Genomic DNA, 14,794 nt, shown 5'->3' with positions numbered 1-14,794 from the left:
TAGCATATCTTGATTTCAGTAAGGCCTTTGACAAGGTCCCCCACAATATTCTTGCAAACAAGCTAGTAAAATGTAGGTTCGACAAGGCAACTGTTAGGTGCATTTGTATTTGGTTGACCAGCTGAACCCAAAGGGTGCTCAGCAGTGGCTCATCTTCATCCTGACTAGCAGGTTGCCACAGTGTTCTGTCCCAGTGCTTTCAACATCTTTATCAATGATTTGGATGAAGGAATAGAGGTCATGTTTATGAAAGCAGAACACAGAGAATGGGGTCGAAATTCAAAATTGCAATAGATGAGAAAGCTGGGCCGAAACTAACAAAATGGATTTCGACAGGGAGAAATGTAAGGTGCTGGCATTTAGGCCGAAAAAATTAAATGCTCAGATGGGGGACACCTGGCTTAACAACAGTATATGTGAAAGGGATCTAAGAGTTCTAGTAGACAACAAGCTGAACATGACTCAACAGTGTGATGTGGCAGCTAAAAATGCCAATGTAATCCTAGGCTACATCAGTAGAAGTATAGACTTTAGATGGAGAGAAATAATTGTATCACTATATTCTGCTTTGGTCAGGCCTCACCTGGAATACTGTGTCCAGTTCTGGGCACCACAATAAAAAAGGATGATGAGAGGAAAGTGACCCAAATGGTGACAGGTCTGAAAACCATGCCCATACCTAGGGACTTGGGTATGTTTAGCCTGGAGAAGAGAAGATTAAGAGGTGACATGGTTGCTTTGTTTAAATAGTAGGAAGGTTGTCATACTGAGGATGGAACTGTCAAGGAAAGGTGTTAGGTTCACAACCCTTGTCAAAGCGAACACAAGCAGATTTTATGTACGCGGACAAGATGCCCAGAAGAAGGTCTGTGAAGAATCTTAGTTGCGTAGCAAACTTCCTCTCACACACAGGAATGAATCTCAGTACAGCAAGGTTTCTCTAAAAAATGAGGGTTCTTTAATCTTTGTTACAAACTATTTACAAAGATTACACAAAGTATAAAACATCCGTCTTGAATACTCTCAAATAGGTTATTTTGCCAACCATCCAACCATAACAACAAACACAGAGGCAGTTACTCTAACACCAACCGCCATAACTGACACTCACTCTCTCAGAACAACTGACAGTTGACAGTTGCATCAGCCTTCCCATGATGCACTGTTTTTAAAATGGCAAACACATGTAACTGCCACTGGAACTGTAATAAGTTCCACTACAGCTCCCCCTAGTGGCCACATCCATGTCATTTTATCAGACCTGTTTACATCATGGTCCTGACAGGAACAACCTTGTTTTCTGCAGCTCCAGAGAACAGGACCTGGAGCAATGGATTCAAACTACAGTTAAAAGAGATTCCGCTTAATTAGGAAGAACTTCCTGACAGCACTAGCTGGTAGAGGAACACGCTCCCTCAGAGTGTGATGGAGTCTGCTTTTTTGGAGGTTTTTGAACAAAGGCTGGATGACCATTTGTTGGGTTGCTTTGATTGTTTGTTCCTGTATGGTTGGACTGGATGGGCTTTGTGGTGTCTTCCAACTCTATGATTCTATGAATGGGCCAGAAAGTGTCTTTTATGGGGGGGGGGGGGGTAAACTTGATGCCAAAAGGACTGGGATATGTTGAGCACACTTGAGAACGTTATGTCGAATGGAAATTCTTCAAATACTTTTATGCTTTTATGCTCAAATACTATGTTATACCCCTTAGTTCCCCGAAACCATCTCGAACAGAATAAAATTACCTGGAATGCCACCTTCTGAATAGGCCATGCTTACTAAAATTCACCATCTGCACCAGACTATCTGAGACACATGCCAAAAGCCACAAAATTCCACAAGACCATTTTCTTGTACACATCATAGACAAAACATCTGAATTTGGGGAAATAATCAAGAGAGCCTACTTTTCAGTTAGCGATGCCCACCACATCCAGTAGCCATATCCAGTAGCCATGATGCCACATGTCAGAAGAATTCCATTTTCTAGTCTTATTTCTGGCAAAACATGTGTGTTCTCAAAAATGGCCCAGAACATCAAATTTCCAGATAGCCATGCCAAAACCTGACCAGTGGTAGAACATTAGGAGTGTTGTAAAAAGTCAGAACAATTCCAGAAAACCCACTTTTTAGCAGCTGTTCCAGTTGGAAAAAATGTATATTCTGGAAAGGGGGCTGGAATGCCAACCTCTTATGGGCCATTCAATTCAGCCAGATCCATTCCCAGGCCCATCCCTATTGTTGCCATGCTCTTCTACCTCACCTTGCCTCCTTTCTCACTTCTGCTACTTTATTTATTTATTTTCCTCTGCTCTTCCTCATTTTTCTTCTTACAATGGTGGCACCTTTGTGGTCTCTTCCAACTCTATGGCGGGTTATAGACCGCCAAAAAATACGTATTGAATACGTATTAGGGTTAGGAAGGGGCGGTGCTTCCGCACCCCCTAACCCTAATACGTATTCAATACATACAATATGGCGGCGGCCGTTCCACACGGCTGCTGCTATATTGACGTAACGGACGCTCTGCGTCCGCACGTGGCGCACCGGAAGTGACGCCACGAGTGCGCCCTTTGGCACTTGCAGCGCCTCTTCCGGGGCCCAAGAAGGAGCGTGATTTCTGCGCTCCTTACTCTGAGCGTCCGGGAGCCCCGCGGTGTGGCAGCTGCGGCTCCTGGACGCCGCAAGCGGCAGCGGCGGGACAGCGCTGCTTCTTGGCAGTAGGTAACCCGCCTATGATTCTGTGATTCTATGAAAATCTCCTGGGTCACATGGATTTACTGGAGAGTTTTATAAACTCTGCTATGAAGACTTAGCTCCTCACATGATAGATCTGTTTAATGAATTTTTGAATGAAGAAATATGACCACACATCTGGTTTATATTCAGGATTCCAAGAGGACATGAAAGTCACCCTCTACCATCATCATTTAGACCTACAGCATGTATAAACCAGGATGTAATTTTTTTAAATTCCCCTGCACCAAGAAAACCAGAAAACCTCATGCCAGCATAACTCTAACATGCTTTGGTGACAGAGCATTTGTGGCACTGTATTTTAGAAGCTCCATCTGAGGGAATATTTGTGGGTTTCTCCTGGCCAGATTCTATCACTGGGTTGTTTTGGCATATGAATGTTCACTGCATAACTGTACCATTGAGATGTGGCTTGACCATCCACACAAAGTATCACATTCATAACTCCACATTACCTCATGAACAAAATTCTTTCAGTCACATTGGACCAAACCTCCAGTTGAGAGCTATCAAATGCTGGGCAATGAAGTGATGAGAAAAATTACTGTTGAGATTGTAATATTCCAACTGTTTGTTATTATTTTTAAGTGCATGCTTAAATGTTGTTAATTGCTGGATTCTATTTTAACGCTGATGTTTTGTATGTTTTAATTATATTGTACACACACACACAGACAATAAGCCTTCCATATTCGCGCATTTCAGATTTGCGGTTTTGACTATTCATGACTTTGTAGCTGCTGCTTAACAAGGTCAGCCTCTTCTCACACATCTTCCTCACCCTTCCTCCCAGCTAGCAAAAAACAACACCATAAATTCCCCTGCTTTGCCAAACTTTGCATCCTCCTCATTTCCAAGGAACTTCTCTTTGAATCTGATGTTTGCAGCCACCTCTGGGAGGATCCAATTTCTCTCCCCTCCTCCTGCTCCCACTCTCTCCCTGGCAGACAAAAGCAACACCATACCCTTTCCTTTGTGGTGTTGGCTGCAAACACCGGATTCAGAGTGCAAAGACTTAGGAAATGAGGAGAATGCAAGGTTGTCAAAGTTTGTCAAAGTGAGGAAGATACACAGTGTTGTTTTTTCTGGCTGGAGAGAGGGGGAAGAGGAGGAGGAGGAGAGAAGGTGGATCCTTTGCAGCTGTGGCTGCTAACATCAGATTTGAAATGTGGGGCCTCCCAGGGGTGGCTGTGTTTCAAGGTTGCAAAGACAGTTATGGATGGTGCTCTTGGTGGAAGAGGACTCTATCATTCATACTGGGGGTGTTAACAGATCTGTGTTTTTTCCACTTTTGTAGGGTCCTTTGCCCCTAACCCTCACAAATGTGGAGGGATGAATCTCTCTCTCTTTCTCTGTGTAATGTTATATATATATATATATATATATATATATATATATATATATACACGCATCATAGACATGGACAGGTTGCATACCTGTAACAGTGTTTCTTCGAGTGGTCATCTGCGAATACATACAAATGGGTTGTACTGCGCCTGCGCAGTGCTCTTCGGAAACCTCTAGAATCACTGGACAAAGTACACTTTGCAACAAATAGAAACTTTTTGGTGGTAGCTCCGCCCATCCCTTATAAAACCCCTGGCTTCCCGCTCTTTCCTCAATTCTGCAATTGACGCCGTGTAAGCGACATGAAAATGAGCCACTGAAGAGCAGGACACTGAGGGGAGAACGAGCAGGATTTGTATGTATTCACAGATGACCACTCGAAGAAACACTGTTACAGGTATGCAACCTGTCCTTCTTCTTTGTGGTCTCTGCAAATCATACAAATGGGTTGAGACTGACAAGCTTAGGTTAATGGCGGAGGGAGTGTCATGAAACCCAAGCAAGGTTCAAATAGTGCGTTGTTTTTCACAATAAATTTTTGAACCCAAGAGCTGAGTCAGTCATATTTGGTACCTCAAATAGCACTTAACCTGTGCAATGAAGGCACATATGAACACATCAGGTCAAGCACGACCTATGCAAAAAACATCAACAATGAGCAACATAGAAATGTCGTAACAAGCCAATTTTGGCCCAAACATACTTCTGTGAAACAAATGAAATGAACATATTTCAGAGGAACACACGGGGGGCAGTACAATCAGTGTGACCTGAAATGAACACTGCCCTTCCCAAGACTGCATCCCGTTAGGCTCTGGTGCCAGCCTATGTCACTTGAAGAGAGTCAAGGGCTAGGACTAAACAGCAGCTCTCCAACATCCTCCAAGGGGACCCCTCTCAAACGCGTGGAGGATGCCGATACCGCTTTAGTGACATGGGACCGAACCCTGGCCAGAAGAGGTCTGCCCAACAGTTCATAGCAGAGATGGATGGTACCGGCCACCCACTTAGAAACCTGTGCACAGTCACAGGCAGTCCCCTTTCCGGTTCTGAGTAGCATTGGAAAGGTCTCTCGGAACGACTCAAAACCGCAGTTTCGTCCAAGTGAAGGCTAAAGCCCTCCAAACGTCCAAGGTGTGCAAACTGTGTCCGACCTCAGAGGTCAGTTAAGAGGCCAGGATAGGTAGGACAGTGTCTTGGCACATGTACAGGCCAGACACTACCTTCGGCAGATTTCATGCCGGTATAGAGGAACACCATATCCTATAGAACCTAAGGCAAGGATGGTCCCTCCGCAAGGCACAGAGTTGCCTGCACGGCAGGCAAAAGTGATGACCACAAGGAAGCAGTCTTCCAAGTCAAAAATCTCAAGCCTGTTGCGGCCACGGGTCTGAAGGGCTTGGATTGCAAGGCAGACGGTGTCTAGGCTCTGAGCCTGGGAAGACCGGGAGGAACGGTGTCCCAACCTTCCAGGAAACTCCTAGGAAGGTTCCTGAAAGAAGGTTTACTATCAGACTGAGACAAGAACAAGTGGCAAAAAGGTAGCCCGTAAGGGATGAGGCACAGGTCCACATCCAAAGCGCGATCCCGAACTCCCACAACAACAGAGTTGTCACCGGGACCAGAGAGAGTCCTCTCTCCAAGAGGAACAATGAAAGAATGTTCCCATTGGAAGCGCAGGACTTCTCTCTCTCCGAGAGACAAGATAGGAATTCTTCTGTTTGGAAGAGTAGGGCTTTTTGGTTACCGGGCAGCCAACACTGTCTGTACCAAGAAGGGTAGCTAGGGAGGAGCCTCAAGCTACCAACGGCAAGCTCTCCAGGTCTGGGTGTCAAACCTGGCCACTCCAGATCATGAGGGGGTCAGGACGAGACCCAAGGCGGAGCAGGTCTCTTCTGGAGAGGTGGAGCAAGAGTGGTAACCACAGCTGTCTCAGCCACCACAGGAATGATCAGGATGGCATTTAGGTGGTCCAGCATCTTCTCGGACACCACCCTGGTGATAAGCAGGAATGGAGGAAAGCATGGAGCAGCCCTCTTAACCCGGCGAAGCCAAACGTGCCTCTGAGGGAGTTCTCGCTGCGCGCCTGGGAGCAGAACTGGGGACAGTGGCTGTTGCGAGTGGTCACTAGGTCGATTCAGGGAGCTCCCCACTGAATGCAGAGATTGCTGACCATCTCGGCATGGGGCCTCCGCTTGCAGGAGACAGTAGGAGACCCGGTGAGCTGGTTGGCCAACTCGCTCTCCTTCCCTGGCAGGTGGATCGCTCGGGGAAGGTTGTGCCGCCGAATGTAGTTGTCCTCGATCCTGAGAGTCTAGTAAGGTTTGGGATCTGGTGCCACCTTGTTTGTTCAGGTAGTACACAATGGTACTGACTGCCAACAGCTAGGCTGCCTCATTGAGAGGCTGGATTTGAACGCTCACAAGGCCTCATCGATAATAAGCCTCTCGGGAGTGTTGATGTAGGGAGATTGTTCACCTGGGGACCATTTGCTAGTTGGGGCTGAAGCAGCGAAAAAGGGGCACGGCAACGTAGACGTGGGATCAGGTGACTGGCCTTGGAATGGTGAGACACATGGAAGGCTGGTCCTCCATAGCGACGCACACTGACAGAAACCATGGCTGGGGCGGTAGGAGCCGAAGCCGCGCCCACGGAATGATGAGCACTGTGGAAACCATATGTCCCAGGGACACTTGGACAACTGTCGCCCCCACCCGTCTGTGTGCCAGGCAGGACCTGACGCAGGCACGAAAGGACAGGAAATGGACTGGAGGGGATAGGCGTCGCAATCTTCGGGCGCAAGGGAGGTGCCTATGAGACCGATTTTGAAAAAAACCTTGGATCCGTGGAAGGACCGAACGAAGGGACATTGTACGAAGGGACAAACGAAGGGACATGTCGGAACTGATGGCAAGGGCGAGGGGTCTCTGGTGACTCTCTCAGATCCCCACATGAAAGAACAAGCGACTTTAAAGTTGATGGTCGTGGACCCAAGTCCCTGATGCGGCAAGGGGTGGGTGGATGCAGGGGTTACCAAGAAGGCATAGAGGGAATTCCACCTTTGAATTTGATCCTGCAAGCATCTGGGGAAGAACATACAAGGGCCCCATTAGCCTCAATAGGTGAGAAGCGCTGTGAGATAAATGAACGCGTACTTTGTCAAGAATGTGCCTGAGGGGGCAGTGGAAACGACTGCTTCCGTTGGTGAAAACTCTTGGAATTCAAAAACAACCCCAGCAGACTATGTCTAGAACCCACGAGTCGGGGGTGACGGAGGCCCAGGTGTTATAGGAAGGCCTAAGTCTACCCAGGAGGGAGGCAGGATGAAGCACACAGGAAGCCTGCAGGATCTCTTCTAGCCCTGGTCGGTATCCTATCAGTGATCCTCCCGGTACCGAGCAGGGGACTGGCGACAGCCAGGGGAAGAGGAAGATTGTAAAAACCAGCGCTGCCTCTGGGTGTCTTGTCGCTGGTAAGGGCAGTCTTATTGGAAAGACCTCTGCCTTTGGCCCTGACAGTGCCATAGGCGCTTCTTGGAGGGGGTTTGGAAGGATGGAGACATACCGGGATTCCTTCACGCCGCCTCATTTGGTCAATGTAGCGCCGTATCCTCAATGGCTGCCTAAGTGTTCGGATTCGGGTCTGATGCGCAGAACCAGGCATGCCTCCGAAGGGCCACTGAAGCCGGGCATTGTGGCTGAAGTGATGGGGCATTCCTCGGTGGAACGGGCCTCATCCCTGATCTTAGGTCTTAGAGGACCCGGTCAGAGAAGCAGGGGTGCCCCATGGGTGCATTGTATCGTTATCCAGAGACAGTAGGAAGGGAATAGAGGGAGAGTCTTCCTCTCACCGGTTTCCTTGGCCCCGTCCTCCATATCAGACAGCTGTGAGTCCAAGGCATTGGCCACCGAGATGACGCACTTAGAGAGGTGGAGCTCCTGGGAAGACTGAGGAGCAGAAGCCTCATCCGAAGCATAGATGTCATGGGAGGCATACGAGTCATCTGTCTCGGAATCGGAGTTGGTAACAGCGGTCGCCTGAACCGAAGGGTGGCGAAGTTAACGCATCAGCCCAAGGTGGGACTTGGATCACGACCCTGAGATAAAGAGTCTGATACCCTACAGAATGAGCTAACCAGTTCCCATTTGCAGTCAGGACAGGAGGGAATGGCTTGGGAATCCAAACAGGCACCCTGCCTGCTGGGTTGTGGCCTGGTGACCCCCAGGGGCGCCCTGGTTTGGAGGCGGTGGTGGGTATTGGAGGCACAGTCGCTGTTAGAAAAAAAACCCGCTACTGCTGACGCAGGGTCACAGGCCGCTGGGGCCAAAGTGGAACGGGTTTAAAGACCCCCCCCTGGTAGATGGCTGCCATCCGGCGGGACTCATGGTTTTCCAAGCCTGCAGGGTTATCGATGGACGGGCATCTTTCCCCCCCAGACATCCTCTCAAAGGTCGTTGAAAAACCAAAACAACGGCAAACAGCCAAATGGTCAACCATAGACGAGGGAGGGGGGACAAAAATCAGTCCAATTTCAAAAAACCAGTGATATAATGCAAAATGAGCATGAAGCGAAGTTTCCAAAGCAGCTAACGCAGTGGAAAAAAGGAACTGGGGAAAGAGCGGGAAGCCAGGGGCTTTATAAGGGATGGGCGGAGCTACCACCAAAAAGTTTCTATTTGTTGCAAAGTGTACTTTGCCCAGTGATTCTAGACATTTCCGAAGAGCACTGCGCAGGCGCAGTACAACCCATTTGTATGATTCGCAGAGACCAACAAGAAGAAATATATATATTTGTAAGCCATCTTGAGTCCTAGTTTGGGGGAAAAGATGGGGCATGGATGATGATGATGATGCATTTGTGAATGAGTCTGGTGATAGAGAGTGAGAAAGGTCAAATAGGAATAAGAAGTTGTTTTTCTACAGAAGAACTGTGATGAAAGGGAACCTCTGCCCTGTTGGTACTGTGGTGTCCAATATGAGTTTTTATCTCCTATTCCTCCTATATACATGAACCATTCTTAAGGCAAACTCAACCAGGAAAATCAAGTACAGAACAGTGGTAGAAGAGGATTTTTTTACTCATTCAATAAAGGACACTTACTCTAGTAACAACAAAAATTAAACTCACCAGCCCAAACATAGGGATTATATTATATAAATGCCATTGCAATTCTTTTTTTAATAAGCCTCAGTTTTACATGAAAATATACAAATGTAAAAAAACAACAACAACAAAAAAAAAACCAGATACAAGAAAATAATAAGAGAACTTTTGGATGAGATGCCCCTGGGAAGCTCAGAAACAGAACACAAGGGGCTGAATCCTGCTGGTAGCTCTTATTCAAAGCAGACCATTAAAACTACTATTAATGGTAGAGCAGCACTTTTTCAAATCCCATTAATTCAATGGGTCTACTCTAACAGGCATTGTCAACAATATTCAGGCCAGAGTCAACAGCCACCCATACAGCAGCACACTGCCTCTGGTATAGACAACTGTTACAGATGCCACTTATAAAGTCTCAGAAGTGAATTTTAAGGTCCACAAAGTCAGGCAAATCATTAACCCATTCTTCCCCATTAAACCTCAATATGAGTTTACCTGTGAGTTTTCTTATCCTCCGTTTCAAATATATATTACTCACAAATTTCTTCATAATCAGCCATTTGGATATAGAAAAGCACTGTTTGTTAAGTATAACATTTTTGCAAAAACATGGTAAAGAGAACAAGCCATAGTGTGAGTATGGATATTCAATATTTACAAGCCCATGAGATATAATTTTTAAAAAGCTTGCAATATGAGCTGCAATTTAAACTATTCACCATCATCTCTCCATTTCCCTTCAGTCTCTTTTCCCACCTGGCTCATTCTCCTTACTCCATCTCTCTTATTCTTGATTTTCTTCTCAACTTCTTCTTCCTCAGACTTTCATTGGGAAAAAGAGTAGAAGATGAGAAGTAAACAAAAGAAAAATGTGCTGGAAATTAAAACACCAACAAAGCACAAGTAGCCTGAATCAATTGGGGGGGGGGGGGGGGTAATAGGCAGTTAAGATATCTTCTACTCTTGTCCTTTGTAGATGTACTTGTGCTGAAACATCATCATCATCATCATCATCATCATCATCATCATCATCATCATCATCATCATCCCATCTTTTCCCCAAGACTGGGGCTCAAACCAGCTTATACATTAAAAATAAAATAATTGCAAACATACAAAAATGGGGGGGGGGAGTATTGGAGCAAAAACATAATTTAGTACCTTTGACACTAACAGAGAAAGAAAGAAGTTGGTAGCATAAGCTTTCATATACTTCCTCAGATACACAGAGTAATGTCCAGGAACAGGACCTTATAAGCAGGCTACCCACATAGAGATTCCATAAAGATTAACCCATACAGGCCAGGTCAGCATGCTAATCCAGAATCCTGGATCACTGTTGTTTTACCATTCACCAGTCTGACTTTAAACAGCTTTAATTTATTCCTTATTTCCCTGAGCTCATCTCCCCCTTCTTTTTCCACCTAGAGAAAGGCAGGCAACACATGGAGTCCCCCATAATGCTACATGCACAGGAGTCAATTTTAGGAGCCTCTGTAACCATGTCTAGTAACCGTGACAGGAAATCCTGTCATGGAGTAGGTTTCCTGAAAGAATAAATTAAAATCTCCTTCTTTATCTATGAACATCCAGAGGAGTAATTCCTGTTATACAGTCATATGTTCACAGCATTAGAGTGCTATCATTTGCTAGTATGAACACCATTTTTACAAAATAAATTGAATCTAAAGATGCAATTTTTCAGAAATTTTGAAAATTTCTGAGGAAAATGCAATATATGTACTCTTTTTTAGAAACTAAAAATCTATTATACAGAATTTGTTTTAGCATGAAATTATCAAGCTTAGTATATTAGAAACAGTTTTATAGAGAATATTTACAAATTGAATTTAGATTTTTTTTAAAAAAAATCTTTTGTTACAGTTTGGGCAACAGTGTCTTCAACTTTAAGGCATCTCTTTTGTTTAGCTACCACATATACTCATGTATAAGTAAACTTCATGTATAAGTCGAGAACAGGTTTTGGGATGAAAATTATGGATTTTTCTATGACCTGTGGATAAGTTGAGGGCAAAACCTAGGGGCGTGTAACAAACAAATATTTTCCTCTCCTTTAAAAAAAATGCATAGAGGGAACATACTTAGGAAGAGCTAAAGAAAAAAGAGAGGATCCATTTATTTGAGGGGTCAAAATGTGGGGTGTAAATGGCATTACCAATCTTAAAATGTGCTATCATATGTGCTATCTTATCATTTCTACATCTGTACAAATACACATAGGGAAAAGGAAAAATGGTGTGGGGAAGAGCAAGGAAAGAAACATGTTTCTATTAGGGACCCAGAACAAGGGAAGTGACAAGAGACAGAAGCAAGAAACCTTTCTTGGTGTGGAAAGGCACTCCCATCCCATTGCTCCTCCCTTGCCCAAACCACAGAAAGGAAAGCAACTTTCCATCCTTTTGTACCTATCTTCTCAGCCCAAGTTCCATTTAGCAGCAACATGAAAAAGCCCAAGAAGAGACTGTGGTGGCCATTTTTAATAGGGGCATACTGTATAAGCCTCTATACAGAGACTGTGGCAGCCATTTTTAATAGTGGCACAGAATATAAGTCTCTCTGCAGAGACTGCCTAAATTCCTGAGGCATATATAGTATGAATATATGCCACCACAATGGCCACCACAATCTCTCTGCAGAGAGATTTATGCAGTATGTCAGTATTAAAAATGGCAACTGTAGTGTCTCTTCGGGCTTCCACATTGCTGCTGAATGCTGCTCCCACTGAAAAATTAGGTGGGGAAGGAGAAAGGGCTATTTCTTTTTCTAGTTTGGGCAAGAGAGGGGCAATGGGGTAGAAGTGATGCTTCCACACCCTGCCATACCAAAAGGGTTTCTTGCCTCTGCCTCTTGTTACTGCTTTTGTGCTGGGTTCCTATTCCAGCATTGATCTGTGTATAAATCAACCCTTTTTAGTTAATTTTTTTATTCCCCTCCCCTTTTACTTATATAGTAGTTTAGCAGGGGTTTTTTTACTTATACGGTAGTTTAGTATATATGGTAGTGTAGTAGGAACAAGCAAAACAAAATCAACACAAATAAAAAATAGCAGGAACAATCAATACTAGTAAAACAAAGAAAAATATTTTGTCTCCTCTGGTTCTCCATAGGGTCAAACAGACATAAACACTCATTCTCATAAAAAGAAGTGACCAAAGGAAACCAATAAATGCCCTTCTGTTACACAGTTTTTAGAAATAATTTCAGGTGGAATAAATATATGAACACCTTAACTTAAAACATTTTATTCTTTATTGTAAAAGGGGTATTATATTGATATTCCATAATCTGGTTTTTATTTCTGCTCTCCAGAAAAAAAGAAACAGAAAAAAGTGTTTTCTTTTTCCAAACAAAAATCTGTGGTTTTTCCACATCTTCACGTTTTCTGATAAATTAAGTTCGACAATTAATAAGAAAGGATAATTCTAATAGATATGCATACTTAGAAACCAAAGACAAAACAGCTGCTGAAAAGACTTTACTGATCTCCTACACTACCTCTACAGCATCCAAGGAAATTAAAAATCCCTTCCTCAAAACTTCCTATGGTGTAAACTGAGATTTTTGTTGGCCTCTGATCTCCTATCAGACATTTTCTTTTGCACTCACAGGAGATTATCAAATGCAGAGAAATCAGGGAAGAAAAAGGTATACTCCCAGCAAAGTTGTGTGATTGCCTGAGGATTTTCAGATGATGTCGTGCTTATCCAGTACTTAACCCACGAAGATCCAGTAATGCCCCAGCAACAAACCATTCCCGGGAGTTTCCTGTGAATGATTTGTTGCTGGAGCATTCCTGGATCTTCATGGATTAAGTCCTGGATAAGAGTGATGTGTCTGAACATCTTCAGCGCAATTGCATGACTTTGCTGGGAGTATCCCTTTTACTCCTGCTTTTTCTCTCCATCTGATAATTTCCACAGTGATAAGTTCCCCCAATTCAAACTCTGGAGAAATAAAGAAATAAAAAAAGGAAATAATTTTCCAACAGAAAATTGAAAACTAGAGTTGATTTAGCTGAAAAGGTAGCTCCTATTCAACCCTTCAGCAAATTACTTCTTTCTTATTGTACTTGGTTGGAATACGGGAAACTCATTAACATTAGTGCAAGTCTGTTGTCATGTGCCTTCACTTCAACGCTGATAGAGTTGAAAACCCTATCATAGTGTTTTATTGGCAAGATTTGTTCAGGGAAGGTTCATCATTGCTTTCCTCTAAGGCTGAGAGAGTGTGGCTTGCTGAAGGCCACACAGCAGGATTTCCATGGTGGGGGAGAAATTAAACCCTGATCTTTCAGCGTCTTAGTCCAGCACCCAGACCTCTGTTCCTAGGTCCCTCATAACATGCTGAAAATAGAGCAGTGTAATCATTTCCCCCCCCCCCCAAAAAAAACCCTCATTTGAAAGTTCCAATTCTTTCCCTGAACCACACATTTCATGTGTTTACTTCTCCTTCATGAAACCATTTCAGCGCAAAATGAAAATGGCTGGATCTTCCATTAAGAAAAAATATGGGGGGAAATGTGACCATTAAGACAAAAAAGCAGCAAAGCAATAATGTTTCTGTCATAACTAAAGACACATCACAGATGTTCAAATATTTTTCATATATTTTAGAAGCACCTTATGAATGTATGGTAGCAGAACTACCCATATCAACATTCTTACCAAAAATTCTCTCATTCCTAGAATTCTGCAGTCCACCTGTGCTGGCTGAAAGATCTTCTGGTATAGGCATGGACTCTTCAGCATCATCTGGGACATCACTAACTGGAGGACTTTCTTTTTCTGATAATAAAACAAGGAGCCCCAGTAAGTTTAAAGAAGACTTCTTTTGTGTCCATTACCCTTTTGAAACAACATGTGGATAACCTCATTATCCCCAACAATAAAAACATGATGCATTGTAACATTAGCTTGCTAGTCAAAAATCTTTTGAAATATAAAGTCCTCGTTCCCACTTACCATTTAAACCAGTTCGCAATGAGGTTTCGATCCAGATCATTGATTCAATTCCACCAAGGCGTCATTTCCACTATGAAACAGTTGCACTGAAAGACCATTTGTAGCTACTCCAGTGCCATTCTATGGTCAGTGTATGTTGTACATTGACCACAGAGTTGCACTGGAGGACCTAGAGATTTCTAGAGAGGTGTCCTTCAGGTAAAAACATGGTGTTTTTATTATTTACGGTTTTTCCATATTTACGGGGGTCTTGTTCCCCTAACCCTAGCGAATATGGACAACTGTATATTGCCACCCCTTCTTATGCTTAACTGAGGAGGAGACAAAAAGCTGACCCAATGTATAGTTTTTTAATAATCTTACATCTTTCTTACAAATCTGTGTTTCCTGCAGACATATTACTTCTGACTTTAGCTTGCCAAGATAATGAAAAACCTTTTCTGAGGTGAATTAAGACATTTAATGTTCCATGTCAAAAAAAGATTGTTCTATTCATCCTCTCTTTCTCTCTTTCTCTTTTTTCCTAATTCCCTTCTCCCCCTTATTTGCAGTCTTTTCCTTCTTTGTGTCTTCTTTTAGTCTTTCTTTTAGATGTCTTTCT

At 43.8% G+C, this 14,794-nt stretch overlaps 1 protein-coding gene across 1 annotated transcript in view; it reads right to left on the bottom strand.

Annotated features, from left to right (window-relative positions):
• Positions 1 to 14,794, bottom strand: part of IKZF1 (IKAROS family zinc finger 1) — a 165,420-nt gene that overhangs the window by 95,927 nt on the left and 54,699 nt on the right. Inside the window, exon 3 of the mRNA XM_089532462.1 lies at positions 13,897 to 14,016. Coding sequence (XP_089388588.1) covers positions 13,897 to 14,016 — 120 coding nt within the window. The remainder of the gene's footprint in view (positions 1 to 13,896; positions 14,017 to 14,794) is intronic.

This window comes from Sceloporus occidentalis, unplaced genomic scaffold (assembly GCF_023333645.1).
Source record: "Sceloporus occidentalis isolate IW3139 unplaced genomic scaffold, rSceOcc1.0.p SCAF_7, whole genome shotgun sequence".
Taxonomy (NCBI): domain Eukaryota; kingdom Metazoa; phylum Chordata; class Lepidosauria; order Squamata; family Phrynosomatidae; genus Sceloporus; species Sceloporus occidentalis.
Note: the sequence above shows the minus strand (reverse complement) of the source record. Positions and strands in the feature narration are given on the sequence as shown.